The sequence below is a fragment of the Fimicolochytrium jonesii genome (genome assembly GCF_025526975.1).
Source record: "Fimicolochytrium jonesii strain JEL569 chromosome Unknown EV422scaffold_12, whole genome shotgun sequence".
NCBI lineage: Eukaryota > Fungi > Chytridiomycota > Chytridiomycetes > Spizellomycetales > Powellomycetaceae > Fimicolochytrium > Fimicolochytrium jonesii.
In genome coordinates this window covers 670,540-693,710 of record NW_026515679.1, presented here as the reverse complement: position 1 = coordinate 693,710, position 23,171 = coordinate 670,540, and the positions used below count along the sequence as shown (strand labels likewise).

At 55.8% G+C, this 23,171-nt stretch overlaps 10 protein-coding genes across 10 annotated transcripts; 3 read left to right on the top strand and 7 right to left on the bottom strand.

Annotated features, from left to right (window-relative positions):
* Positions 1-125: 125 nt before the first annotated feature.
* EV422DRAFT_66664 (uncharacterized protein) lies at positions 126-2,465 on the bottom strand. Its single transcript, XM_053074287.1, has 4 exons — positions 1,773-2,465; positions 1,428-1,685; positions 300-1,345; positions 126-231 (listed from the first exon to the last, which is right to left on the bottom strand). Exons 1-4 carry the CDS (start codon positions 2,202-2,204, stop codon positions 186-188), a joined length of 1,782 nt encoding a protein of 593 aa, XP_052925558.1. The 5' UTR covers positions 2,205-2,465; the 3' UTR covers positions 126-185.
* A 157-nt stretch (positions 2,466-2,622) lies between these two features.
* Positions 2,623-5,681, top strand: EV422DRAFT_530503 (S-adenosyl-L-methionine-dependent methyltransferase). The gene has a single exon (XM_053070405.1). It carries the CDS (start codon positions 2,711-2,713, stop codon positions 5,411-5,413), a length of 2,703 nt encoding a protein of 900 aa, XP_052925557.1. The 5' UTR covers positions 2,623-2,710; the 3' UTR covers positions 5,414-5,681.
* Positions 5,682-6,303: 622 nt separating this feature from the next.
* EV422DRAFT_530501 (uncharacterized protein) lies at positions 6,304-7,826 on the bottom strand. Its single transcript, XM_053070404.1, has one exon. The coding sequence runs from the start codon at positions 7,519-7,521 to the stop codon at positions 6,565-6,567; it is 957 nt and encodes a 318-aa protein (XP_052925556.1). The 5' UTR covers positions 7,522-7,826; the 3' UTR covers positions 6,304-6,564.
* A 1,886-nt stretch (positions 7,827-9,712) lies between these two features.
* EV422DRAFT_66640 (small COPII coat GTPase sar1) lies at positions 9,713-11,296 on the bottom strand. The gene is made up of 4 exons (XM_053074286.1): positions 11,160-11,296; positions 10,904-11,023; positions 10,423-10,592; positions 9,713-10,349 (listed from the first exon to the last, which is right to left on the bottom strand). The coding sequence occupies exons 1-4, from the start codon at positions 11,200-11,202 to the stop codon at positions 10,110-10,112; spliced, it is 573 nt and encodes a 190-aa protein (XP_052925555.1). The 5' UTR covers positions 11,203-11,296; the 3' UTR covers positions 9,713-10,109.
* Positions 11,297-11,776: 480 nt separating this feature from the next.
* EV422DRAFT_506583 (uncharacterized protein) lies at positions 11,777-12,388 on the bottom strand (the record flags this gene model as incomplete). The annotated part of the gene is made up of 1 exon (XM_053068573.1): positions 11,777-12,388. The coding sequence occupies one exon, from the start codon at positions 12,386-12,388 to the stop codon at positions 11,777-11,779; it is 612 nt and encodes a 203-aa protein (XP_052925554.1).
* A 381-nt stretch (positions 12,389-12,769) lies between these two features.
* On the top strand, positions 12,770-13,986 carry EV422DRAFT_530496 (ribosomal protein L16p/L10e-domain-containing protein). Its single transcript, XM_053070403.1, has one exon. It carries the CDS (start codon positions 13,084-13,086, stop codon positions 13,939-13,941), a length of 858 nt encoding a protein of 285 aa, XP_052925553.1. The 5' UTR covers positions 12,770-13,083; the 3' UTR covers positions 13,942-13,986.
* Positions 13,987-15,148, bottom strand: EV422DRAFT_530494 (dimethylarginine dimethylaminohydrolase). The gene is made up of 2 exons (XM_053070402.1): positions 14,941-15,148; positions 13,987-14,811 (listed from the first exon to the last, which is right to left on the bottom strand). Exons 1-2 carry the CDS (start codon positions 15,075-15,077, stop codon positions 14,163-14,165), a joined length of 786 nt encoding a protein of 261 aa, XP_052925552.1. The 5' UTR covers positions 15,078-15,148; the 3' UTR covers positions 13,987-14,162.
* Positions 15,149-15,164: 16 nt separating this feature from the next.
* On the top strand, positions 15,165-17,341 carry EV422DRAFT_620277 (uncharacterized protein). Its single transcript, XM_053074094.1, has 3 exons — positions 15,165-15,596; positions 15,677-15,831; positions 15,919-17,341. The coding sequence occupies exons 1-3, from the start codon at positions 15,380-15,382 to the stop codon at positions 17,131-17,133; spliced, it is 1,587 nt and encodes a 528-aa protein (XP_052925551.1). The 5' UTR covers positions 15,165-15,379; the 3' UTR covers positions 17,134-17,341.
* On the bottom strand, positions 17,342-19,333 carry EV422DRAFT_530490 (mitochondrial carrier domain-containing protein). Its single transcript, XM_053070401.1, has 8 exons — positions 19,176-19,333; positions 19,031-19,099; positions 18,775-18,862; positions 18,580-18,695; positions 18,371-18,523; positions 18,230-18,274; positions 18,015-18,155; positions 17,342-17,943 (listed from the first exon to the last, which is right to left on the bottom strand). Exons 1-8 carry the CDS (start codon positions 19,239-19,241, stop codon positions 17,758-17,760), a joined length of 864 nt encoding a protein of 287 aa, XP_052925550.1. The 5' UTR covers positions 19,242-19,333; the 3' UTR covers positions 17,342-17,757.
* Positions 19,334-19,541: 208 nt separating this feature from the next.
* On the bottom strand, positions 19,542-22,509 carry EV422DRAFT_496581 (Sec34-like family-domain-containing protein; the record flags this gene model as incomplete). Its single annotated transcript, XM_053067889.1, has 9 exons — positions 19,542-19,805; positions 19,883-20,010; positions 20,079-20,241; positions 20,321-21,317; positions 21,396-21,487; positions 21,564-21,684; positions 21,747-21,871; positions 21,955-22,092; positions 22,144-22,509. Coding segments are annotated over 9 exons (2,394 nt in total), but the record flags the coding sequence as incomplete, so codon positions are not given.
* Between the last annotated feature and the right edge of the window lie 662 nt (positions 22,510-23,171).

Below are 23,171 nucleotides of genomic sequence, written 5' to 3'. Positions count from 1 at the left end.
CAATTCACATAAGGAGAAAGTACATTTACAGAAGCTCTCAGCCCCCAAGTCCATTAACCAAATAGAACCGCTCATCCCATCACATCCCCCATAATTCCTCGGTAAATAGTCCATACTCATATTCACATCAATCTTATAGTGTCCTCCGCGGAATACATATAAGCGAAAACATATGCTTCTGTTCGTTATCCGAAGGTGAAGGACTGGCCGCCTCCGGGTGGACGCAGGACTCTGTTAAAATCGGGAAGGTAAGCACGATAAAGGGGATATGAAGAGGCGGCCCAGCCACAACCACATACCTGCTAGAAGGCTTAACCACCTCACTCTCCACACTTCTTGCATTCGGATCACGTCTCGCCGTCCTCGGCCGTTCCTGCTTGCCTCCAAACCCATGTCCAAACCCTTCAAACCCTTCCCCATCCCTTGCCTCCGCCGCGGCCGCCAAGGCCACGCGCTCACTGCCGCCAGGCGCGTAATGCCTACGATGAGTGTGCAAGTCCGCGTCATGGTGTCCAAAGATGTCATTGTCGTCGTTGGCGCGCTGGGAATGTTTCTTGCCTCCGATATGAGGGCGCTGCAGCTCCGAGTGCGTGAGGGGGGTGAGGCCGAGGGCGAAATGGGAGGTTTGGTCAGCGGGTCCGAAATGCTTTTTGCCGGCGGCGAGCACAGAGGGGTCGTCGCCGTTGACGCTGCTGGAGGAGGAGGTGGAGGAGACGGCCGTGTCGATGAAATGGTCCGCGCTGTGCTTGTTGCCAAAGGTCTTTTTGCCAGAAATGGAGGCGTTGTCGGTGGTTTCTCGGACAGTGGGGCCGTCGGCAGATGACCAGTTGGGGTCGCGGCGGGTCAGGTGCTTAGCCGCCTGGTCAACTCGACTATCGTTGCCTGCGGCAGCGGTGTTGGGCCGGCTTAAGTGACGTCTTTCACCGTTATGCGCGGGCGCGGCTTCACCCTCACCCTCGTTTCCAAACGAAAAGCTGGACTTGAACCGTCTGGCGTCGATGGGAACGGACGTACGAAGCGGCACGGGGTCGTCACCAAAGATGTTGGAGGTCCTGTTGGCCTGTTCGTGATGAATCCTAGTCGACGAGCGCTGTGTTTCCCTAGGCGCGTCATCAGTGAGGAAGTTGGTGGTTTGCTCGCGCGACGGACGGGCAGCTTGTTGCGGGAGGGGCGCGGAGGAGGGCACAATGTTGTTTTCCTCAACGGGCAGGGCGAACGAGGCCGAGAGGCGGTTTTGGCGCTTGATTTGGGCGAGACGGAGCGTATCGGTGTCGACGTCGTCTTCGTGTTGGGGGATGATCCCGTGTGCGGGTTCATGCGCTTGGGCTTTGACGAGGAGAGGTTCCTGTAACATTCGGGTAATGTATGTTGATGAGCACCTATATCCGGACGGCTTAAACCTCGCACGACAGCTTCAGACACCATACCTTTCCAGAAACAATACCAGCAACCCCACTCTCCAATCTCCTTTCCTTCAGGATCAGATTGGCAGTGGCATGCTCAGCGTCCAAGAGCAGCCTGTCGACGATCTTGGGTCCCAATACAGGAAGAGTAGTCTCGGTGGTGTTTGCTTTGCAGTAGACCGAGTTGGGCAGCAGGCCGATCTGCTTCATCACGCTGCCTTGGTCCCAGTACACGCGCTTGGTCTGGATCTTGGGCTCGGCGGTGAAGGTTACGAACGTGGTCTGGATGGGTGCATAGAAGGTTAGCATGTATGGCGAATAAAAGATTTGACTTGCAATGACCAAAAAGGAGAGAAACACAGCACATACCATAGGAATAGCAACCCGCCTTCTAGTCGGCTTCACATCGGGCAAAAGCCAATCCACAACCGCATCATGCACAATCGTCACTACGCTCTCTTCGGCAATGGACGCCCTCCCCTCATCCACATCCACAATCCTGCTCAAAACTTTCTCCTCCATAACCGCATTACCCGCATTCTGCTGCTCAACAAGGGTCCTGATAAACGTCTCAATCTCCTTGATCTCTTCGCCGCCCGCTGCGGTAGGGACGCAGACGACCGACGCGTCGTGGGCGAAATGGATGGGGACCAGCGCGGCGGCTGCGGAGGGGATGGTGTGCGTGAGAGAGGCCTTGTGAGCTTTCCAGAGGTCGAGGACGGTGGTGAGGGCTGGGGGAGGGACAGTTTGGGTTGTGTGGGAGGAGGAGTGAGGGACCGCTTGGGAGGCTGTGGTCATCATCTTGGGCGGGGTGTGAGGTGAGGGTGTGAAGTGGGATGCAGTGCTTAATCCGCAAAGGGTTGAGAGATCCTCGGCTTGGGCAAACGCACGAGGTAAGGTACTCGACGAGTGAAACCTTTTACGTGATGTTTTAGATATGTACGGCAGGCGATATGCTGTTGTGGGGTGAGATCACAAGCAGATGGAGAATACTGATTGGGGGGGTTGAACGGGTCGCTGTCTGATCCGGGGCGAATGGCCACTGAGAGCCGCGTGTCCGCCCGCCCCTTTCGGACAACACGCTCCCCTCTCCCCTCTCTACCGTCAGGACAAGCGGTGGGACGCATGGGACGAGAAACAATAAACTACGGCAGCGTCACGTGGACGCACGCTTCTTGCACCGCGACCATAAGTGCAGGCGTCGGTCGTCGCAGTCGCCGCGCGTTGCCTTGACCACCCCCACAAAAAAGCGCACATAGAGCAGTCCCTTCGGACATCTCCACGCGCAATGGCACCCTCCACACGCAATGGCCCCCATCCGCCAAACACAACCACGGCGCCACCCAGCCGGGAGACCCGAGCGCAAGCCTTACAAGGCTCGGCTCATCGAAGAGGTCGCTCTGAAACTCATCCACATGGCAGGATGCCACCCAGAAAAACGGTTCTGCTTTGTCCTCAATTGGTGGTGCGACAAGCCGATCGTCCGCAAGAAACTCGAACGCTTGAACTGCCCCACACCGCTTCTGTTCGTTATCAGTCAACGAGAAGTTATCCATCGGCTTGCAAAAGAACGACTTGGAGACAAGTACAGGGAGATCAGATTTTTTTCGGATCACTACTGGAACATCGACAAACCCCATGCGAAACTCCGCTTTGCCGACATATTCAGCGCCGCGATGCGGAAGGAGAAGGAGCCGCTGGAGATCAAACATGTTGTGTTGGATCCGACCGTCGCCTGGGTGTTTAATGCGTATGACAAGCTTGGCGGGTTGGATTGGGAGGAACTTGCGAGTCCTGATCGCCGCTTACTAAAGATCCCAACACGACAACCATTGTCGTTCCCTTCCAGACGATTGCGCGGGGCCTATTGGAGGCAAGGGGAGCTCGAGACTGTTGGAGGCGTCGACTACTTCACCAAAATCCTCGTTGAGCACCATCATCGTAAAGAGCCTTATGAACGAGGGGATCATGTCGTTCTCTGCCATCCGCAACGAGGACTCGAATACGGAGTCATCGATAAGTTCTTCGAAGGCGCACCAGGCCGTCCTTGCGTTGTGCTGAATCGATTCATACCATTTGGCGAAACAAGCATCGGAAAGACCTTGTTTGCAGGGCCCGCACACAACGAAGACGACGACTCCGACGATCCTGTTCGTCAACGCTTCGACTACATCGATGAGGATGCTTGCAAAAAGACGTTCAGCGACCACCGCTGGTACTTTGCTACGGACAAGTTCGACGGCTACCCTGATGGAGAGCTCATTCCCATCGACACCATCATCAAGAAGGCATGGGTTCACCGTTTACCGGAGAGATGTCCGGACGACTACGATCAAATCTGGGTGCGGCACCGGTACATTGAGGACGAACATGCATACGTTAACTACCACCACAAAGAGAAAGAAGTCTTCCGCCGCGAACTCCCCGAGCTCCCAGCCACCATGATCATCCATGACGGCGACGAACGCCCGACGCTCATGCATGTAACCGAGATTGAGGGACACACAGTACACGGATACAAGTTCTCGCCACTGAGAGATCACCTCCGCCGGCGGCCACGACGCAAATTCAAGTGCAAATGCCACGGCAAAGAAGATCTGAAGCCTTCGGATGTGTTCGAGAACGAGTGGGTGCTGGAACCGGCTCCGTATAGCGCCACAGTCGACGACCCCTATGATCTGAGGACGGTTGTAATGCAGTACAACGACAGCGAGGATGGCGTCCCGGCACACCTCAAGGAGTACAAGAACGGCGCGCATCCACGCTATGTGCACTTTTTCCGCTTCTACTTGACCTCGCAAGGAGGCCTGGCACATGTTCACCCCGACGACGACATTGCGAGAAAGTACCCGCAATTTGAGCAGCAGTATCCAATCGCGAGAACGGATGAAGATATGTGCGAGCTGTGGGCGGGTGCGGGGGTCGCCGGGTGTGGATTTGAATCCGCGGGCTTCACGAAGAAGTGGGTTGTGGAGAACGACCCCTACGCATTGAAGGCGAACGTCGCAAACTCCAAACTTCCCGGCGGCGTGGAGGTCCTGCACGCGCGAGACTCGACGACCGAGGAGAAGCCCTACGGCGGTTGCGACTTTTCCGAAGTTCTCCGGGACATCCACCTGAAGAAGATTCGTTTGCCCTCGCAGATCGGCGTAGCCACCACGACATTCCCCTGTACGCACAACAGCAACCTCAACCGGAACCCCGACTGCGAAAAATCCGAATTCGACCGAACTTCGTTGATGCAGGACATCTCCCTCAAGATCCTGGAAGCGTTCCCTGCGCACTACGGGATGCTGGAGAACGTGCCCGAGCTCGAACACAAGCAGCCCCGAACGTTCGCCGCATACCAGGCCTTCTTGCTCCTCTCGAAATACCAAGTGCGCAAATTCAAATGCAATAGCGCGGCGTTTGGCGTCCCTCAGGATCGAAATCGGCTCTTCCTCGTCTACGCCCCGTCGTGCTGCACGCTCCCCGCAGCCCCCATCCCAACGCATCAATACAAAAACGCCACCTCGGCCCTCTTTGCAGCGCCCGCGCCCAAAGACGCGCTAGCGAATATCGCCGACAACGAGTTCGAGGACCCCTCCGTCGCCATGACCCCCCTCTCCGAAAAGGTCAAACGATGGATCCCATTACTCAAGCATGGCGAATCCTTCTACGACCTCCAACGCGCCGGTCTCATCCCCGCCAACGAGTATTTCGACCCGTGCAAACGCCCCCGGTGGGCCGAGGCGGGGCAAACCTTCGGCACGATCACCTGCGACATCCGAAAAGGCGACGCGCACCCGCTGTTCAACCGCAAGCTGAATCTCCTGGAGAAGATGCTGCTGCAGGGTTTACCGCTGAACTGGATCCTGTTTGGAACGGCGGCGGAGCAGGCGAGGCAGATTGGGAATGGGGTGGTGGTTGCGTTGACGTTTGCGATCGCGATGGAGATGAGGAAGGCTATGAGTTTGGATGAGCGGAGGAGGCGCGCGGTGGTGCGCGGCGAGCGTATAAAGGCGATGTGAGCCGCGGAGGTAGAGCAGAGCAGAGCAGAGGGAAGGAAGCCGTCGCCTTTGGTGGAGGTGCGGATTACAATGCCGCACTCTGTGGGATAGTATAGAAATGTAGGGAGATACGGCAAACCATGGGGGATACGAACAATATCAATCACCACGCTGCAACGGTGGCCCCCCCACTCTTCGATTGTACATTTTAGGGTAGAACGGAACATTAGGCCTGTACATACAGTAGAAGCGCACGCCTTCTCCCAATATATGCGTTGCTGTTGCTTTACTGGTCTCCTTGGCGTATATGTTTCGACTTCCCCCACCCACCCCCCCCCCCCTCCCCCCCATCCGGCAATCCTTACGCGTTTACCTCACGCGTTCATGTCTTTGGCCGCAGGTTTGCATAATGAAATGAATAGATTGGTCGTCGTAAACGAGGAGGGAAGTAATATCCCTTCCAACCCGCGAGATTCATTCTCATGCCCATCGACGGCTTCGGGGGCGTCTGCAGTGTCACATCGTCGATTGATTGAGGCCCGGTTTTTGTTTTGGGAAACGTCCTCGAACGTTACCCCAGCCTATCGGAATCGTCGCCATTTACACTGGTGGTGATGTTCGAGCGAGGGGAGGGGGTTGTGCGCTGATATATTTCTGCATCGCAAGTGAGATCCACTGATGGAGGCATACGTTGGTTTCCCCTGTCAGTATCCGCTTTCGTATGACGACGTGCGCACATATAGACACCCTCCGCTTGCGGAAAGTAACTATCATCAAGCGGAGCGGTGACAGCAGCTACGTAGATACATGTGAACTTCGGTAGCTTTTTAGCTGCGATCGAATCGGGGGCTCAATTTTTCAGAGTTTTGTGTTCTCGAGAATGTGCAAACGTTCGGGTGTCGATGTGTGTCGGGAGCAAAAGGAATGAATCAAAAGGAACGCAAAGCGGCGATTTCGGCCAGATACTTTTCTATTGAACACATGACATACCCACGACGCCCCCCGCACATTACAAAACTGGGTATTAAAGAAAAGCCCCTGAAGCGTCCACTGGCCCAATCATGGACCAACATCTCTTCCATCTCCGCGTCTTCGCTCTCTCCCATAACCAACCGCCAACCTCTCCTCTCTACACCCAATCCTCATCCCATCACCAGACATTGTAATTTCCTTCACTTCAACACCTCCAACAATCCCGTACGCGCCGTACGTGGCGTCAGCGTGTTCGTTTTCGTCGTGTCATCAGGAACCCTAGATGCAGGGCGGGTAGGCGGCGGCGATGAATGCGGGGTATTGGAGTTGCTATTGCCATTGCTGCCGCTCGTATTGCTGTTGTTGATAGCATTGGAAGCCGCAGCGAGATCGTTCAACACAGTTTGCGCACGGGCCAATTTGGCGGTGAGCGCCGGTAAGTCACGAGCGAGCTGCGGGTGCATGGTGAGAGTGCGGGGCAGCATAGTCTTGAAATGGGGCAGGAGTTGGGTTTGGTGGAGTGGGTGTGCTTCTATTTCGTCCTCCGCCATGTCCACATCCATTTTGTCTTGCACACCCTCATCACCCTCCACCACCTCCTCCGAAAACCCATCACCACCCGCAAAGAACCCCTCCACAATCCTTCCAACCCGCCCCGGCACCTCCCTCCTCAACCTCGCAACCCGTGCCGTCACATCCCTCACCCGCGCTTCCGCCGCCTCACACTTTGCTTTCAACCTTTCATCGACAGCCTCGTACTCCGGCACAAGCGGCGCGTGCGCGTCGGCGTAGGAGATCCCATTGATGAGAATCGAGTGTGATGCAAGGGCAAATGTTGTGTTGAGCCAGTGGGTTATATGTGTTTCGAGGGTTGCTATTTGGGCGGGTGTGAGCGGTGCGGCCGTAGTATGACTTGTCCTTTGGGGGCGATTCGGCGCGGGCGTGGCACCAGCGTTGGATCCACTCTGCGGTTTCGATTTCGGTTGCGGGTTTGAGTGCGAGTCAACAGCGGTTAGCGCATGCTGGGCAAGCAGGGCACGGAGGTATGCGATATCGTGTTTGGATTCTGTCTGGATTTTGAGGTGTTGGTGTTGGGGATGGGTTGTCGTCGTCGTCGTCGCGGAGGACGCTTTGGCGCTGGACTGAGCGGACAGCATCTGTTATAGCACCTGGAGGGCGGATGGCTGGGTGAAAGACTTTGTGGGGTTTAGCGAGTAAGAGGGAAATAGTACGACTTCGATGGCGGAAGCGGGTTTGGTTACGTAGGAACGCGCTTTTCGACTATTTTGCGGATGCACGTCCGCACGAGCGGGAGGTGGCGTGTGCTGTCTGGACCACAACGTTGGAGAGGAGAGGTCAACGGTAGGAGGAAGGGAGAAGGCAGGTCGATCAAGAGTTTCGGTATGGACGATGGCGACGAAAACAGCGAGCAGAAGAGGCGAAGGGAAATGGTCCGATGGTGCTGTCCGGACTCGATTGGCAGTGGGTGTCCGAAAGCCAGAAGACTGACGGGAATTCGACAGCGGGCGACATAGTTCACACCCTCGCGCCCTCCCTCGACCTTTTCTTCCTGATGGGGCCTGAAGGATTATTGCTGTCACGTTACTGGGCTGTCCCAAGAAAGAAAAATCTCGCCACCTCCTGAACACATTATTAGAAGGTCTTGACCCTCCTCTAGTTGGGGTGGGTTTCCTTGGCAGGGCACGCTTGAGAGGCATCCGACGCCAAGCGCCAGCACGTCTAAGACTGAAGTAGGTAGTTCCCTCGCCAAGAAGGTGAGCACTGAGGTCACCTCGGCAAACTATCGATTTCAAGCCCCCTCAGTGTCGGCAGGCTTTGGACTGCTGTCGAGGCTGTTGTTGGAGGAGCAATGGGATCCATCGCATGCCCATCACAAAGCCCGCCATCCGCTTGCCGCTTGCTCTCGCCGGGCACTTCTTCCTCATTGCGCTCAGAGCCCGAAGATCCACCGCCGCCGTCAAGGCAGATTAGGTGCTGGGGGGACATCGTGACGCTGATCACAGCGGAGCACTAGAAGAGACCGTTTCCAAATCATCAAGCCGGCAATCTCCTTCTCCTCCTCTAAAGATGGAACGCCAGAAGCAACACCGCCGCCATCATCAAGTGCTGGGAGGGCATGGAGCGTCTACCCCGTATATTTTACCATGTCTAAGGACCAGAGCGGCATCGGATGGTTCTGGTCTGCCTTACTTGGAACGATACTCTAGCACAGCACGAATCGGATTCTCATTCGCAACAGCTCGCAGAGGGCTTCCCTCTTTGCAGCGCTCTTTCTGATGCCGGAGCGGTATCGGTGGTTAAAGAGCTTCGATTTCAGGCTCCTTCCCGACGATGTGGCGGCCACAAAACAAAGAAAATGGAACCCGCTTAGCCTTCGCTAGAAGTACCTCGATGGAACCGCTTAGCCTTCGCTAGAATTACCTCGATCATCACCCTTGTTCGAATTCAAACAACCATCGATCGACTACTGTCATCACACCTTCGGATACGATCATGGACGGGTAGACGATTCGAAGAAGGGTTTTGGCCTCCCCACTCGTCCATGCACTCATTTATGGACGGCCTTGCGGACACGGTCTACTGCACGTACGCTCCGGAAGCCACATACAGTCCTTAGGGCACTCCGAAAAATTCGGATGTTTCGAGAGCCGGCCTGTCTTTGATCAAGTGCAAACGCTCGCGTTGGCGCGAAGAACTCTCTAGGAAAATTCAAACTGGAAACAGTTTCCTAACGTGACACCGTTTCGGGGTTACCACGCCCAACCACCGAAGTTGATATCACGAAAACGGAAACTTCCCGAAACAATCTGCTTGCTTGAGGTATATTTCGAGAATTTCGATGACTGTCACCCCATCATACTCCAACGATGGAAGGAAGCAACGCCCGAGCGCCTGATTCGGTATGAGCCATCTGACCTACAGTTCAGCAAAGAGACGGAGCAGTGTGCCATCCGTAGGAAAGAGGTCTTGTCGCGGGATCTGGCGAAGTACAATAGCGCAGGTGTTTTGGAGATCTCCGCTGCAGAGCCTGAACCTGAAGGCAAAAGTGGTCTCACTGCCCTAATATATGACGATAGCATCAACGCCTTGTGGATATGGACACTGTAGACTTCTCTATTGCGTACCCTACCGCCCCTTGCTAGTCATACCCCTTGGAACTCCCTCGGCCATCAGCAGTGCGAACGGTGTGCGTGGTGTACATACTGTAGAACAATAGATAGTGACTGGTCTTCAGATTGCGGTGCTGTGTAGTTGAGTAACCGTAATCGAGTGGATCGGGTGTACTATATCATGTATTGATGCCCATCGGATTATGCGTGAGAAAAGGTTGAGGCTCGAAATTTGAAAGAGGTCGCTTGCACGGTGGCTTGTCGGTGAAGCTTCCCGTTCGTGCCGCGACCCGATCTCCAAAAACCCAGGCCTATAAAGCTCCATCCGTTGTATTGTATTGCGCACATATCAGTTCGCAGCGGGATACAGAGAGCTAAGTCATAGAGTTGGGTAGACGGTTGTCGAGTGGATCGGGGAACCGTGTATTGATATCCGCTGATGAACTATTTGAGGAGGTGCGCTGAGCTTCTTGGCTAATATCGGCTGAACTTCAGACTCATGCCAGCGGGACGCTATCTCCCATAGCCCAAGCCTAGTGCCGATCTGAGAGAATGCCAAACCGCGAAACCTAGACCAAGGAACCTCATCCACTTTCCAACCCGCTCGCATCGATTTATTGAATATAGAACGACAACCATCTAAACCCGTCGCCATACCCCTGCTTCATCACAATCGAGCACATAAACAGCTCGACGGGGCGGATGTCGGCAAGCGGCACTTTGCCCTTGCCCGTGGTCTGGTACAAGCCCAGCGCGTGACGGAGCTCTTCTTCCGATACGGCGCCGCGGGCGTCGATCTTGTTGCCGAGAATCAGGAAGGGGACTTTGGAGAGCTCTTCGATTGAGAGGAGGGCCTTTTCGGGAGACGACATGATGAGTACACAACACTGAGATGGGGATCGCTTTACGGGCGTAATCGACACTCACGTCAAGCTCGGCTTTTGATTCCGCGAATCGCTCCTGGTCGGCGCAGTCTACGAGGTAGACGATTCCGTGGACCTCTGGGAAGTAGTCTTTCCATAGCCGCCGCGCTTGCTGGTGCCCTCCCAGATCGTATGTGGTGAACTTGATGTTGGCAACTTGAAGTTCCTCAGATGCTGAGTGGATAGGAACGAAACGAAACGGGTAAGCAAAGGTTGACGGAACCTCACAGAACAGATAGTACGACTGCCCTCTATCGATCGCCAAGCAGAAAGCGCCCGCCAGCGCTCGTGCGTGAAAACCTCCTCAGAGAGCGCATCCGCTCTCGCAAAGCGTATAGCCACCGCTCGCGAGAACTCCACATCTCCGCCAAACAACTTCGCCATCCACACTCCCCTGGACAACCTCCCTCCTCCCTCTCTCCCTCCCTGTCTACCTCCCTCCCTCCTTCCTCCCCTCCCAAATCCCCGACCCCGCAAAAACCTACTCGGATGAAGCGTCGGCGTAAGCGTTGCAAGCCGATCATTCTTCAACATATGCAACAGCGTCGTCTTCCCAGCATTGTCGAGACCCAGGAAGAGAATCTTGGCGTTCTTGTTGAGCAGGCCTGTGGGGAAAACAGAAACATAACGTGAGAACCCAAACCGTTGAGAACCTCTTAGGGACTAGCGGAAGATTCCGGGGCGGGATGCGAAGAGTGCAAGATGACGCCACACGTAAGGAGGCCAGACGAGAAGACGTACCCCAGTCGGCGAGGAAGCTCTTGAACCAGTCTATGATGAACATGGTGAGTGTATGTGTCGGTTAGCTCTAAGGAGGTAGTCTGAGTACCCAGCAGAGTGGAGTTGGGAGGAGGGGGTTGCCGTCCAAGGGGGTTTCTCGGGAGGAACGAGTGACGACAAGGCCGCTCGCTGCTGGATCCAGCGCAAAGTTGAGTTTGATTAGACGCAAAATGGCGCGTGCGAGCGGACGGGTCACATCAGCGTCTGAACAAAAACTATGCGACGGGCGACAGGCTTCCTCCGGTCCCAGATGCCCTCATCAAATGCCAAGCAGAACATCATATTATTGTGATGGTCTTGGAATCTTTTCTGAATGGAAACCATGATCTGAACTACTCAAATTCAATAATCATCAATGAGAACAGAAGATGGACTACCACTACGGGAGTCCTTGAACTTCGAAACCGTTACAGTATCACCGACATAAGGTGGTTGCGGGACACCGGATTCGCCATATCCCGCAACCACCTGATGTCTTCCTCTCATCCTTCCGGCCAACAACCTCCTCAACACACCCGAAACCCCTACCCATAATCGCACTGCTTTCGTTTATCATGGCACCCCCCTCAACACCCTGTTCACTCCCATGACCTGACCATTCTTCTCCTGGACGCCTCATTCACTTCCCGCCACACCCGGTTAGAATCCAACACAGCCTGCTGCCGCACCTCCACATTCCCTAACCGGATCTTCAACGCGCCCATATCCGCTTCCACACCAGCCAACCGCGCTTGAGCTCCGCTACACCCTCGCGTTGTTTGGATCTTTAAGTCCTTGAAATCCTTCTCTAGCGCGGGGATAGGTACGACAAGAAGCCGCAAATAGCGCGCCGCTTCAATCAGGAACGGGAAATGCTGGAGGTGTTTCATTAACATGTCGCTAATTTTGTTCTGGATGGTCCATGGTCGTCCGGGACGACGATGCCGTGCAGAGGAGGTTCGAGGATGGGTTCCAGAAAGCACAGGAATGGTCCCGCTTTCATATGAGATCAGCGTACCCGGAACCATGCTAGAGTCTTTTTCGTACCATTTCTCGATAATAACGTTTAAGGGTGAGAGGTTGGAGCATATCTCGAAGATGGCGCGGGCGTCCCAGGGGGTCGTCCTCACTTCTGTGTATTCGCTGCGTTTGGTGAAGTCGCGACGCACGAGCAGATACCACAGTGAGAGGAACACCAGCAGGAGCGCCATGCTTCCCCAGCTGATGCTCCTCTTACCGTGGCACCTCCGCCGGGGCAGCGAGCGGGGCCATCGAGTCGTGAGTTGTCGAGGAGTAGGAATCCGCGTGGTTTCGATACGGCTGCCGAGAACGGTTGAATGGACTTGGTGGCGAGGGGGGCCGGATGGACGTATTCCTGGACCTCAAAGGCATGCTATGTGCATGAGACTCGTCGTCATTCCCTCCCATCGGAAAGTCCTGTGCAAGAAGCAGAAGCGCGGGGGCGATGGTGGGAAAACAAAGAGAAGGGAAGCATTTAATCTCCGATCTTTTATATCCGGGCCACGTGACTTGCGGTCTCGCAACCCCCTCCTCAACTGGGCAAGGGCGAATTCGGAATCACCAACCACCCTCAACCGGCATACGCAGGAACGCAGGCAGGCAGGCAGGCAGTCGCGACGAACAGCTTCACGGGTATCTTGGTTCGCAACCAGCTTGCCCTGCTTCCAACGGCTGGCATTCTCAGAACGTCGGTCGCGATTGGCTGGCCTTCGTGGATTTTGTGCGCGGAAGGATAGAGCGTGGACCCGATCGTTGAGGCCTTGGATATCCTCGTTCGACAGTCGTTTGCCCTTTGTCTGCAGTTCGTTGTGACGATATTACAGTGGCGATAGCTTTTCTTGGTCGCTACGTATTCGAAAATCACAACCCAACGCAACAAACAACAATGTTACGACTGCTAGCATCAACAAAAGCCGCCTCCTCGCAGGCCAGTCCAAAGCTCCAACCCGCCCTCCGCATTGCCCAAACAGCATCCTTCTCCACCTCCCTCCTCTTCCAAGGCACCCGCTCCAACCTCTCTCACACCCATTTCGCCCCAACACCAACGAACCTCCTCAAACCCTTCCACCCCCTCGCCCCAACCCCGCACGCACTCCAATTCACCCAACACCGCCACGCCGTCGCCAACTTCCGCCCCCGCCGCCTCAAATACAAAAAAGCCCAAAAAGGCTTCTGGCCAATCCACTCCGGCGGCTCCCTCCGCGGATCTACTGTTTATTACGGCGACTACGGCCTGCAAGCCCTCGAAGGCGGCCGCTTGTCCGACCGCCAACTCGACGCGGCGCGCACGGGGATCCGGCGAGTCATCAAATCCGAAAAAGGCTCCCGGTTCTTCCTTCGATGTTTTCCCGATCGCCCCGTAACCTCCAAGGGCGCCGAGACGCGGATGGGTAAAGGCAAAGGCGCGGTGGATTACTTTGCGACCTTCGTAGCCGAGGGGAGGGTCGTGTTTGAAGTGAAGGGCGTGAGGAAGGAGTTGGCGGAGAAGGCGATGAGGGTTGCGGCGGCGTGTTTGCCTGTGAGGACCAAGTTTGTGAGTGAGGAGGATCAGAAGACGAGGATGGCCCCGAGGGTGTTGCCGTTTTTTGTACAGAGGAGGTTGAGAGATAATGAGTTTTTGGAGTATGATGCCGCGAAGGAGGCCGCTGGGGCTGCTGGGGCTTTTGAGGTTACGGCGGCGGCTGCTGCTGGGACGTCGGGGCTTGGGAAGGTCGAAGCGAATGAGACTGCGACCAGGCCGTAGTCTCCTTCCCTCGTCGACGTACGGATAGAGAATCAAAGGAACCGTTCTCTCGCATTTGTATTCTTTCAACTGCATCATATATACGTTTCATTATATTCCACACGTTGTCCTTTTCTATTTACCAATGCTATTTACGTTGTCCTTCGAGACCGCGCCAAAATGTCGACCCTTTTGATGGAAACCACGGACATGCGCTGGAAACTTGACTCCACGGGCGTCACTCAAACATCACGTATCCTCACACTCAAACAAGTCGGACACCCTTCCAATTTCTCAAACTCCCCAATCTCGACCGTCACAACCTCCCACCTGAGCCCCTCCAACAACGCTTTCGTTCCCACCGCAGTAGCCGACAACGCAACCTTCCTCCCTCCCAGACACACCACCGCGGCCCCCTCCGGCTCCGGCACGCCCACAAACTTCCTCCCCAATTTTGCAAACAGCCCCACATCATCCACAAGCGGCGCATACCCGATAACCGTCCCATCGGGCAACGCGGTAATCTGACTTTTCAAATGCAACGTCTTTGTCACGGGCAGCGAGACCAACGTATACCCCAACGGCGTGATCAGATCCCGGATATGGTCGTGCGCGGCCTGGTTGGTACGTCCGCTAAGACCGATGTAGACGGTTTTGTCGATTTTGAGAACGTCGCCGCCGTCGACGAGGCAGTGGGGTGGGAGGGATTCTAGGCGCAAATTGGGGAGGGATTGGAGGGTCGTGAGGACGCCGGGGGCTTCGCCGTGGCGCGCGGAGGTTGAGGGTGAGTTGCAGAGGATGGCTAAGGGACCAACGATGAGGACTTTGTCTTCGATGAAGACGGAGTCGGGGTGGGTGTTGGATTGCGGGGCATGGAGGGGTGTGAAACCGCTGTGGGCGTGCGAGAATGGTGGTCGAGATGAGAAATGAGTACCATGCTCGTGCAGTTATCCGTAGCACACACGACGCCTGCACCATTTGCTCCCCAAAACTCCTCCTTCCCCTCACCAACGAACTTACCCCTCCTCACTAATAGTCTTGACGTACTGACTCCATTGCTCGGTTGCCTTCTCGTAGTCGACGGGTTTGCGCTCCAGGTGGGTGACGATTCCGTCAGCGAGGGAGGTTGCTGGGGGGCGGACGAGGAGGTAGGGCATGACTTGGGTTGGAGCTGGTGGGAGTGGTATGAAGTTAAGAGGGCGATGATGGGGTGGTGGGCAAGTCAACACTTGCCTCGCTTGCATCCGGAGGTGTGAAGTCACGCGAGGCGGGATGGACCTTTGACGCGTCCCTTCTCGTCTTCCCAAACGCGTCCCTCGGCTTGCAACACCCTCTTGCGAACAAGCAACCGTCCCAGAACACCCTCGCTCACGCCAGCTTCCCTTTTCTCCAGGCCAGCTGTATCTAGCATCATATCGTTTTCTCTCCAGCAACGCAACGACATCCCCCTCCAAAAAAAATGGGCCTAAACTACAAAAAATGGGACAACCTCCCCGACTACTCCTCCTCCTCCTCCTCCTCATCCGAGGACGACAACAGCAGCGCCCCATCACAACGTCGCTTCGTTAAGGAGAAAGAGAAAGTCGCGGCCACGCTGCGATTGGAGGCGCTCGCGGCGGCGGATGGGGGAAGGCCGAAGGGCGTGTTACTTGCTGTGCCGTGGGATTCACATTGTGGTGGGTTTTGCGCGTTATGTATGGGTTCACAAAACTTCGTGACGGCCTTGCTAACTGCTATCCTGGACGATTTCATATAGAGGCAGTCAGATGGGCGCTCGATCGGCATGGGATCTCGTACGTCGAGGAGTCGCTGCCATGGGGCCTGCATATCTGGGCGACGCTGGGCTACTCGGACCCCACGCCGAGGCCGCAACAGCTCAAGGTGCCCGTGTTCAAGAGTGGGAAGGGTGAGGTATGTATCCAATTCCTCCTTTACGTCCGGCGGCTACGGATTCCCCAACCCTATAGACTCACACATCCATCTCAATCATCGGCATAGGTCCTCAAACGCTCCCCAACCGACATCTACACCTACCTCTTCGCCCACTCCCTCTCCTCCACCCTCCGGCTCTTCACGCCCCCCAGCGCCCTCGACCTCCAAACCTACTTCGACACCCGCCTCCACCCCGCAGCACGCATCATCTTCCTATCCACCATCCTGCCCAGCCCGACCCTCTCCCAAAAATACATCCTCGACGTCGTGCATCTGAACACCTGGCGCACCCTCGCGGAGGTCACCTGGCCCGTGATGAGGGTCTGGCTGGGGTGGTGTGAGGGAGTGTGGACGGTGCGCGGCGGGTGGGTGCGGGACGTGGAGGCGGCGTGGCGGGTAGTGGAGGAGGTGTTTGAGCGGGTTGGGGAGGAACTCGACAGCGTCGCTCGGGCCCAACCCATCTCCACCGCACACACACCGACCACGACCACGAAAAAACATAAACCCAAGAAACCCTACATCGCCGCCCCACACCTGACCGCCGCCGACATCACCTTCGCCGCTCACTGCATCCCCGTCCTCTTCCCTTCTTCGCAAACCGACACCTTCGCGGAGAACCTCACGCTGCTTATGCCCTCGCTCTCCGAGCTTCCGCCACACGTTCGGGCCCGCGTGCGGACGTTGCGGGAGACGAGCGCGGGGCGGCATGCTATACGAATGTGGCGGAGGGAGAGAGGGGGTGGGGGTGGGAGGGTGAGGGCGAGCAGGTGGGGGCGGGGGAATAACCCGTGGTGGGTTAAAGGAGGGGCGGAGGGGGTTGTGTGGGGGGTTGCGCGTGGTGCTGGGGTGGCTGCGGTGGTTTTTGTTGGTGTGGTGTGGGTCTGGGGACTGGTGGTTGCGATCTGCGCGGCTGTGTTGGTGGGCCTGGGTGCAGCCGGTGGGGCATGGTACGCATGTCGCGGCACTGTTGTGGAGGAACGGGTCCGACAAATCTGGTTCGTGTTGTTTGGAACGCCCGAGACCACGACGGCGCCCGCAGCGGCTGTACCTAAACTCCCTGCCGACGCGCAACAGGGCAAAACGAACTCACCGATGATGGGCGGCGATACATCACCATCAGCCGCCGCACAACCGACGCTCGCTTCCATCAAGGAAACGCTGCGGAAACGGATCGCAGGGTCCAAATCGCCTGGGGGTGCTCACGGCGGCGGGGGCGCGGGTGGTGCTAGCTTGAACAACAGATGGGGCCCGAGCAGGGAGGCGGTAGCGCGGGCCATTTGAACGATGGAACAAAGGCTAGACATCCATCAAAGCTCTATTGAATGTGACGGTGGAAGTGCATGCGTGCCTACTGAGGAGGCGGCAGAGTTGGACAGTGGTGGGGACTAACTAAGTTTTGCTCCATATGTATTTGACATCGTATTGGAGATTGTTTGTATTGAACATTATGTATCATACTTTCAAAGGTCAGCTTCCAAAAGGATTGTATTGCATGTGCGATTTGACTTAACTTTTCACAAATGGGGAAGGGAGCTGTCTGCACCTGCAGGTTTAACTGATCCATTACATATTCTACATTTGCAAAGTATCAATGCTGTTTGTCTAGATCTACATGTACAGTTCCCATCATTGGTGCACATCTATTCCCAGGCTCCGCAAGTCCGCTATGAGATGGCGATAGGGCAGACATGAAAATGCTGAATCAGAAGCAGATCTAGGCGGAGTCTAGACCTAAGCTACGCGTCTCCTCATGGCATCCAGGCGGATCCCGAAGCGGAGACGGGACTCAAAAGCGGGGGCATATGTGTCACAAGCATGCTTGTAGTAAGGACCAAGTCCGCAGGTTTGGTATTTGTCGCTCTGTGTGCGTCGAGGGGACGTATCCCACTGCCTGAATCTTGCCTTTCACACCCGCACCAAAAAATCCTTAGCACCCTCATAAACGCCCAAAAAGATGCTTCCACCAATCGATATCCACATGACGCGGGGCCCGACGCCCGCAAAGAGGCGGCCAGCGCCTTCTTCGCGGATGATGCTGGTGAAGGTGGGCAGGATGCCGGGGGAGATGGTTTGGGTTGTTGGTGTTATACTCTGCGGGATGGGGATGTCAGACAGGGAGAGGCAGAATTGGCTGGTCGGTTGATGAGATATGAGAGATGTACCTTAGTCCCCAGCATGATTCGCGTCTTGACCACGTCGAGGGGTGTGGTCAGCGCCGCTGCGATGCCGCCGGAGACGGAGCCGCATAGGGCGGCTTCACCGGCGTTTACACTTTGCCGGTTGGTCTTTTGCGCCCATATTTGCTGTTACGACAGTGTGTCAGAGATGTGGTTCTGCATAGGCGAATAGAGGATCGCAGTGCCCACTGTCTAGGTACCTTCAGCCGTTCATATAATGGGAACTGTATACAGGTGAACGGAATCTGAAGTCGGGAAAAAAGGGTGAACAAAATGACTCGACGATCGTCCCAACAACCTCTACACGCCACGTGAATCATCCCAGCACACGAGGCACGCACCTCTCGAAATATCGTCATAGCATACCCCCTATAAAACCCACCCAACCCATCCACAGCAAGAATCGACCTTACAGCCTGCACGACGCTCTGGTACTGTCCCGTCTGCATGCGCTGCTTGATGACCTCCGTTGGCACGCGGACGAAGCATGCTGCCTGACCCCGTCGTGTGAGACAAAAGCTCGTGAGAAACGGGAAGGGCGAGAACTTACCACTTCACCCCCCGACGCAGCAAGCATATGTACAGCAGCATCGGTGGATTTCAGCCCGGGGAGCCAGATCCCTGCGCGTTCTTTGATTGCTTCATAGGTGACGAAGAACGCCGCCGCTGCGAGAGACAAACCCATCCAAGGCATAGTCAGCGCCGGAACCCCGTCCTCAAGGGTGGCTCCCAAGGATGGACCCACCTCCAGGAGCCGAACCGATCACCGCCGACGATAACCCGCGATAGATCCCCTTGAATCCCCCATGTGCCCAGAACCCGCCTTTGGCTTGCTGTGTGAAATTTCAGAAAAAGACAAGGGTCAGCGGGCGTCTTCCTCAGCGCGGCGGAGTTTCCTAACTCGGGGTTGTCGCGGCATGGTGGGTCGGAGTACTCGCATGCCCACATCTCAAAATCTTCTGCACCTCTCCACGGCCCCGTTGAGGTCACACCCTACTAACCAAACGAGTCTTGATCGTATCCAGCGGAAACAACGCCGTGTCCACCGCCGTGCCCGCCGCTCCGCCCGCCTGTCGAGATCAGTTGTCAACAAATCACCCTATGAGTCTAATCAACGCGCCGGGTTCAGACAACGTGGCTTCTTACCAGAAGGGCTTGGGTAAAGGTAGGCGTAAGGCCTACGGGTGGTGGGGCCAGGTCGGAGGCGGCCATTAGTGTGCGGTGGGAAAGGTGGAAAGGCGAGGAAGGCTGGAGTTCGAGTCCGTCACTTTTGAGGTCGGCGGGACGCGCTGTCACTTCTGTGCGGAACCTGGGGCTCGACGGGACGCCGACCGGAACAAGAGCCAACAGGGAGGACGGCATATGTACTCTAGATCTAACATCCACTGTTAACGGGAAACGAAACAGGGCATTGTATAGATAGATGTCACAGAGCGGTATACGGATGTACAAACGGGAGAGTAGCTCCATACACCTCATCGAAGGACTAAGTACAGGACACCACCAAATCAATCACTGCCCAACCGCCTCATCCCCCCCATCATCCACCGGTATCATCTCCACCTCCGCCTCCCTTTCCACCCCCTGCTGCTGTCCCTTTCCTCGTACAGGCGTCGGCAAATCCAACGGCAACCGCATACTCGCCCTCCTCGACCGACAAATCGCATCCACCGCCGCGGCAACATCCACGACCGAGGCCAGGTTCTTCATGACGGCGTAGTCGTACTCGGACGCGATGGTTGCGTGGAAGGCTGAGTAGGTTTCTACGATGTTTGACTGTGGTGGGTGTGAGGGATTAGTGATTTAGTGATGTGAGGGGCAGGGAAGGGCCGGGAAAGGAGGGGATATCATACCTTGATAACCCGCACAAGCACCGTCTCCGTCTTCCGATCGCCAAGATAATCCGTCATCTTCCCGACGGCTGCGCCGACATTCTCCTGCATCGCTTTGCGGAAGGCGTTGAATGTCGCTAGGACCGCTTCTACTCACCAACAAACATACTTCAGTTTACGAAACAGAGCACACTGAAGTGAGCTGACGTCGACTTACCAGACGTGCCAAACCCCTGCTTGATCAGCGGCTCCCTCGATTTGGGCGCCCGGCTCCTGAGCTGCGAAACTTGCACCATGAACGCCGTCAAGGGATCGACGCACGCGCGCGCGGTCTCGAGGATGAATTCTTCACAGACGCGTTTGAGGTCTTGATCCACGGCCTAAGGGAGTACGTCACAACAAACCAAAAACAATCAGAATTCCACAAACGAAGCCCAAATGTTGAATGCCCATCCTCACCTGCTTAGCATCCGCATAACTCTCCACAACAACCGGCGCCCCCCTCAACAACCCCTTCCCCACCCTCGCCAACCCCCCCAAATCCCAGCTACTCCCCATAACAACCCCCACAGCCTCCCTCAATGCTCCAAAATCCAGCACCTGCTCCTCGCGCCTCACAAACTGCAACCCATACGGCGTGATATGCTCCCTCAGCATCATCAAATTCTTAATCAGAAAGAACTGGCCGTCCAATTTTGTTTGTTTGGATGTGATGATGGTGGACGCGGAGAGGAGGGACTCACGGCAGCTGTCGACGGCTTCCTGCGCGAGACCTTCGAAGGTGGGGTTCGGGACGCAGTGGTAGAGCTTGCCGAGGATGTAGAGGGTTCGGTTCATGGTGGGGTACCATTCGCCGCCGCCAAAGACGAGTTTCCCGATGGCGCTCGCGGAGGGTTGTTCGGATGTGCGGGTGGTGGTGGACTGCACAGGTTGTCCTGCGGGAGTTTCGGGGGCATCACCAGCGACCGCTTCGTCCTCCTCGTCCTCCTCGTCCTCCTCGTCATCCTCATCATTCTCCACATCCAGCACCGCCGGCCCGTCCGGGTTCGCCCCCGCATCCGTCAACACCGGCGCAACACTATACGCCGACTGAATCGCAATCGGCTGCGGCAACCCCCTCCCCCTAGCCAAAATCGCCAACTCCTCCTCCCGCGGCGTGAACCCTTCAATCTCCTCGCGGATATACTGCTGGCTCCTGAACACGAGTCGCTGCTGCGCGTCTTCGAGGATCTGGCTGACGACCGATTCGATGGGTTTGGGTTTGGGTGGCTCGTTGATGGTGTCGAGGTTGTCGGTGCTGCCTTGTTGGTGCGGGACGCTGGTCGTGAGGTCGGGGGAGTCGAGGTAGATTTGGAGGGTTTGGCAGAGCTCTGAGAGGGCGTCTATTCGCTGCTCGCGCAAGATTAGGGGGCGGAGTATATCATATAGGTGCGTTGTGATGGAGTCCAGATAGGCTCTGTGGGGTTAAGAAGCAGGAGTTGATAAGCCATATACCGCAAATGGCCAGGATAAGGAGAGCTGAATTGGAACGTACGCAAGTTGATCCTCCCCAAGATGAAAGAACTGGTGAAACAGCGCCACCTCATCTGCGCAAAGCCGTAGCACATAGGCGCAACCACTTCGCGACTACAAATGCAAAAGTCCCAAGTCCGTCCAATGAGCAATCACCCTTCGACCTCAATTCAAAGAGTATCATCCTTACCATAGTCAGAATGTCCCCCGTCTCCAAAAACGCCTGTATATGCGCCGCAATATAGGGATCCAGCAGCGATTTCCGCACCTGGAAGTAGGTCGACAGACAATCTCCCAGTAACGCAAAGTACCTACACAAAACATAATCAGATCCACGGCATTCTGATACTCCGAACATGAAAGCTTGACATACTCTGGGTGATTTTCGCACCGGGCCTCGAGCTGAGCTAGAAGGAACCGCAGCGCAGGTGCGATGGTACGGAATTTGACGTAGAACAGGGAGAGTTGGAGGTTGGGGGTGAGGGGTTCTTTTGGGCCCTGCAAATGTGGTCCCATCTTGGTTTAGGAGAGGAGCCATGATGGACTGCATTTCCAGCACACCCTTTCCCGTCGCTACGTACCCTGTTGGCAATTTTTTCCTTGATATCCGCCATTAACGCCCGTAGTGTCTGCACATAATGCATCTTGATAAGCGTCAGTCCGCGCGTCATACATTGTCGGAATCGCATCAGGTATAGCTCCGCATCCCTATATTGCATCTACTCGACGTACCGATCCAGTCAGTCCGGCACTCCACCCATCACCAAAACGCCCTTCAAAGACTCATCCAAACGTACATGATTCTGAACAAACACCAAACACTCATCCAACCTCAACAACGTCGGCACAAACTTATCATCCAAGCACACCTGATCCCCCGGCGCCGCAAAGAATTTCGCAATCGGCTCAATCTCATTGAAGTACTCCAACCGCTCGGCGAGGTGACGGGCCATATCGCTCAGGGAGTTTTGTTCCGCGAGCAGCTTCTCGCAGGCGTTTTGGAGGGCTTTGGTGCGCTGTTCGACGGATTCGTAGTTTTGTTGGAGGGAGTCGAGGAGGGTGGAGGTGTGTTGGACGCGGGTGAGGATGGAGTCGCAGGCGGTGAGGTGGCCGTAGAGGGTGGAGAGGTGTGCTCTGGACGTAGTTGTTCAGCACAGTCATAACTTTGACTTTACAACAACCCCGTAATAATCGGGAATCGCCCCCATGCTTGGAGACCTCTCTCTCCCTCACCTATACACCTCCTCCTGCCCCCGTTCCATATCCTCCTCAATCTTCTCAAACCAGTTGAAAAACTGCTGGTTGGTCTCCACGGGCTGTTTCACATTCAGCACCGACACCTCTTCCACCCCTCCTTCCAACCCGGAAATGTTCGCCGCCGCGTGGTCATCGTCGTCATCGGTCTCGGTGATCTATCCTGACGGAATTTTCGGGAATTGTCAATCCAGCCCTCCTGAGTGAAATCCTGAAGGCTAACGAAGCCTTGCAGAACTCTTCGCACCTGTTTCGTTGGCAACATCGCACATGCTTCCTGTACCAGCGCGATTCCGCTCTTCTGGAGGTCGGATAATGCAAATCGAGTGTCCCAATCGTCGACCCGTGCTGGCGCCCGGACGGGTGACGAAAAGCTTTGCGCTGTTGCCATTATTTCCTTATTGGTTTCGACGGTAAGAAGAAATAGGCAAGATTCCAAACCAAGGGCTTGTTATTGTAAACATGCCCTGCGGTACTGATGTTACCACTTGAAAGTTGAAGTCAAAAAGGAGGAGGACATCGCGGAAACCGAGCAGCTGCGGCC

What these genes read in the sequence shown, in the direction of transcription:
- EV422DRAFT_530494 (XM_053070402.1), bottom strand. Translation starts at nt 15,077, where the DNA reads ATGCCCTACCTCCTCGTCCGCCCCCCAGCAACCTCCCTCGCTGACGGA. An exon ending in AAGACTATTAGTGAGGAGGG is followed by an intron (nt 14,812 to 14,940) that starts GTAAGTTCGTTG and finishes GCACGCCCACAG; the next exon opens with CGGTTTCACACCCCTCCATG.
- EV422DRAFT_66640 (XM_053074286.1), bottom strand. Translation starts at nt 11,202, where the DNA reads ATGTTCATCATAGACTGGTTCAAGAGCTTCCTCGCCGACTGGG. An exon ending in TACGCCGACGCTTCATCCGA is followed by an intron (nt 10,593 to 10,903) that starts GTAGGTTTTTGC and finishes CTATCCACTCAG; the next exon opens with CATCTGAGGAACTTCAAGTT. An exon ending in AATCAAAAGCCGAGCTTGAC is followed by an intron (nt 10,350 to 10,422) that starts GTGAGTGTCGAT and finishes TCTCCCGAAAAG; the next exon opens with GCCCTCCTCTCAATCGAAGA.
- EV422DRAFT_530503 (XM_053070405.1), top strand. Translation starts at nt 2,711, where the DNA reads ATGGCCCCCATCCGCCAAACACAACCACGGCGCCACCCAGCCGGGAGA.
- EV422DRAFT_620277 (XM_053074094.1), top strand. Translation starts at nt 15,380, where the DNA reads ATGGGCCTAAACTACAAAAAATGGGACAACCTCCCCGACTACTCCTCC. An exon ending in GCCGTGGGATTCACATTGTG is followed by an intron (nt 15,597 to 15,676) that starts GTGGGTTTTGCG and finishes GATTTCATATAG; the next exon opens with AGGCAGTCAGATGGGCGCTC. An exon ending in TCAAGAGTGGGAAGGGTGAG is followed by an intron (nt 15,832 to 15,918) that starts GTATGTATCCAA and finishes TCATCGGCATAG; the next exon opens with GTCCTCAAACGCTCCCCAAC.
- EV422DRAFT_66664 (XM_053074287.1), bottom strand. Translation starts at nt 2,204, where the DNA reads ATGATGACCACAGCCTCCCAAGCGGTCCCTCACTCCTCCTCCCACACA. An exon ending in CTGGTATTGTTTCTGGAAAG is followed by an intron (nt 1,346 to 1,427) that starts GTATGGTGTCTG and finishes CGAATGTTACAG; the next exon opens with GAACCTCTCCTCGTCAAAGC. An exon ending in GTGGTTAAGCCTTCTAGCAG is followed by an intron (nt 232 to 299) that starts GTATGTGGTTGT and finishes CGATTTTAACAG; the next exon opens with AGTCCTGCGTCCACCCGGAG.
- EV422DRAFT_530501 (XM_053070404.1), bottom strand. Translation starts at nt 7,521, where the DNA reads ATGCTGTCCGCTCAGTCCAGCGCCAAAGCGTCCTCCGCGACGACGACG.
- EV422DRAFT_530490 (XM_053070401.1), bottom strand. Translation starts at nt 19,241, where the DNA reads ATGGCCGCCTCCGACCTGGCCCCACCACCCGTAGGCCTTACGCCTACC. An exon ending in CCTTTACCCAAGCCCTTCTG is followed by an intron (nt 19,100 to 19,175) that starts GTAAGAAGCCAC and finishes TGATCTCGACAG; the next exon opens with GCGGGCGGAGCGGCGGGCAC. An exon ending in ATACGATCAAGACTCGTTTG is followed by an intron (nt 18,863 to 19,030) that starts GTTAGTAGGGTG and finishes AATTTCACACAG; the next exon opens with CAAGCCAAAGGCGGGTTCTG.
- EV422DRAFT_530496 (XM_053070403.1), top strand. Translation starts at nt 13,084, where the DNA reads ATGTTACGACTGCTAGCATCAACAAAAGCCGCCTCCTCGCAGGCCAGT.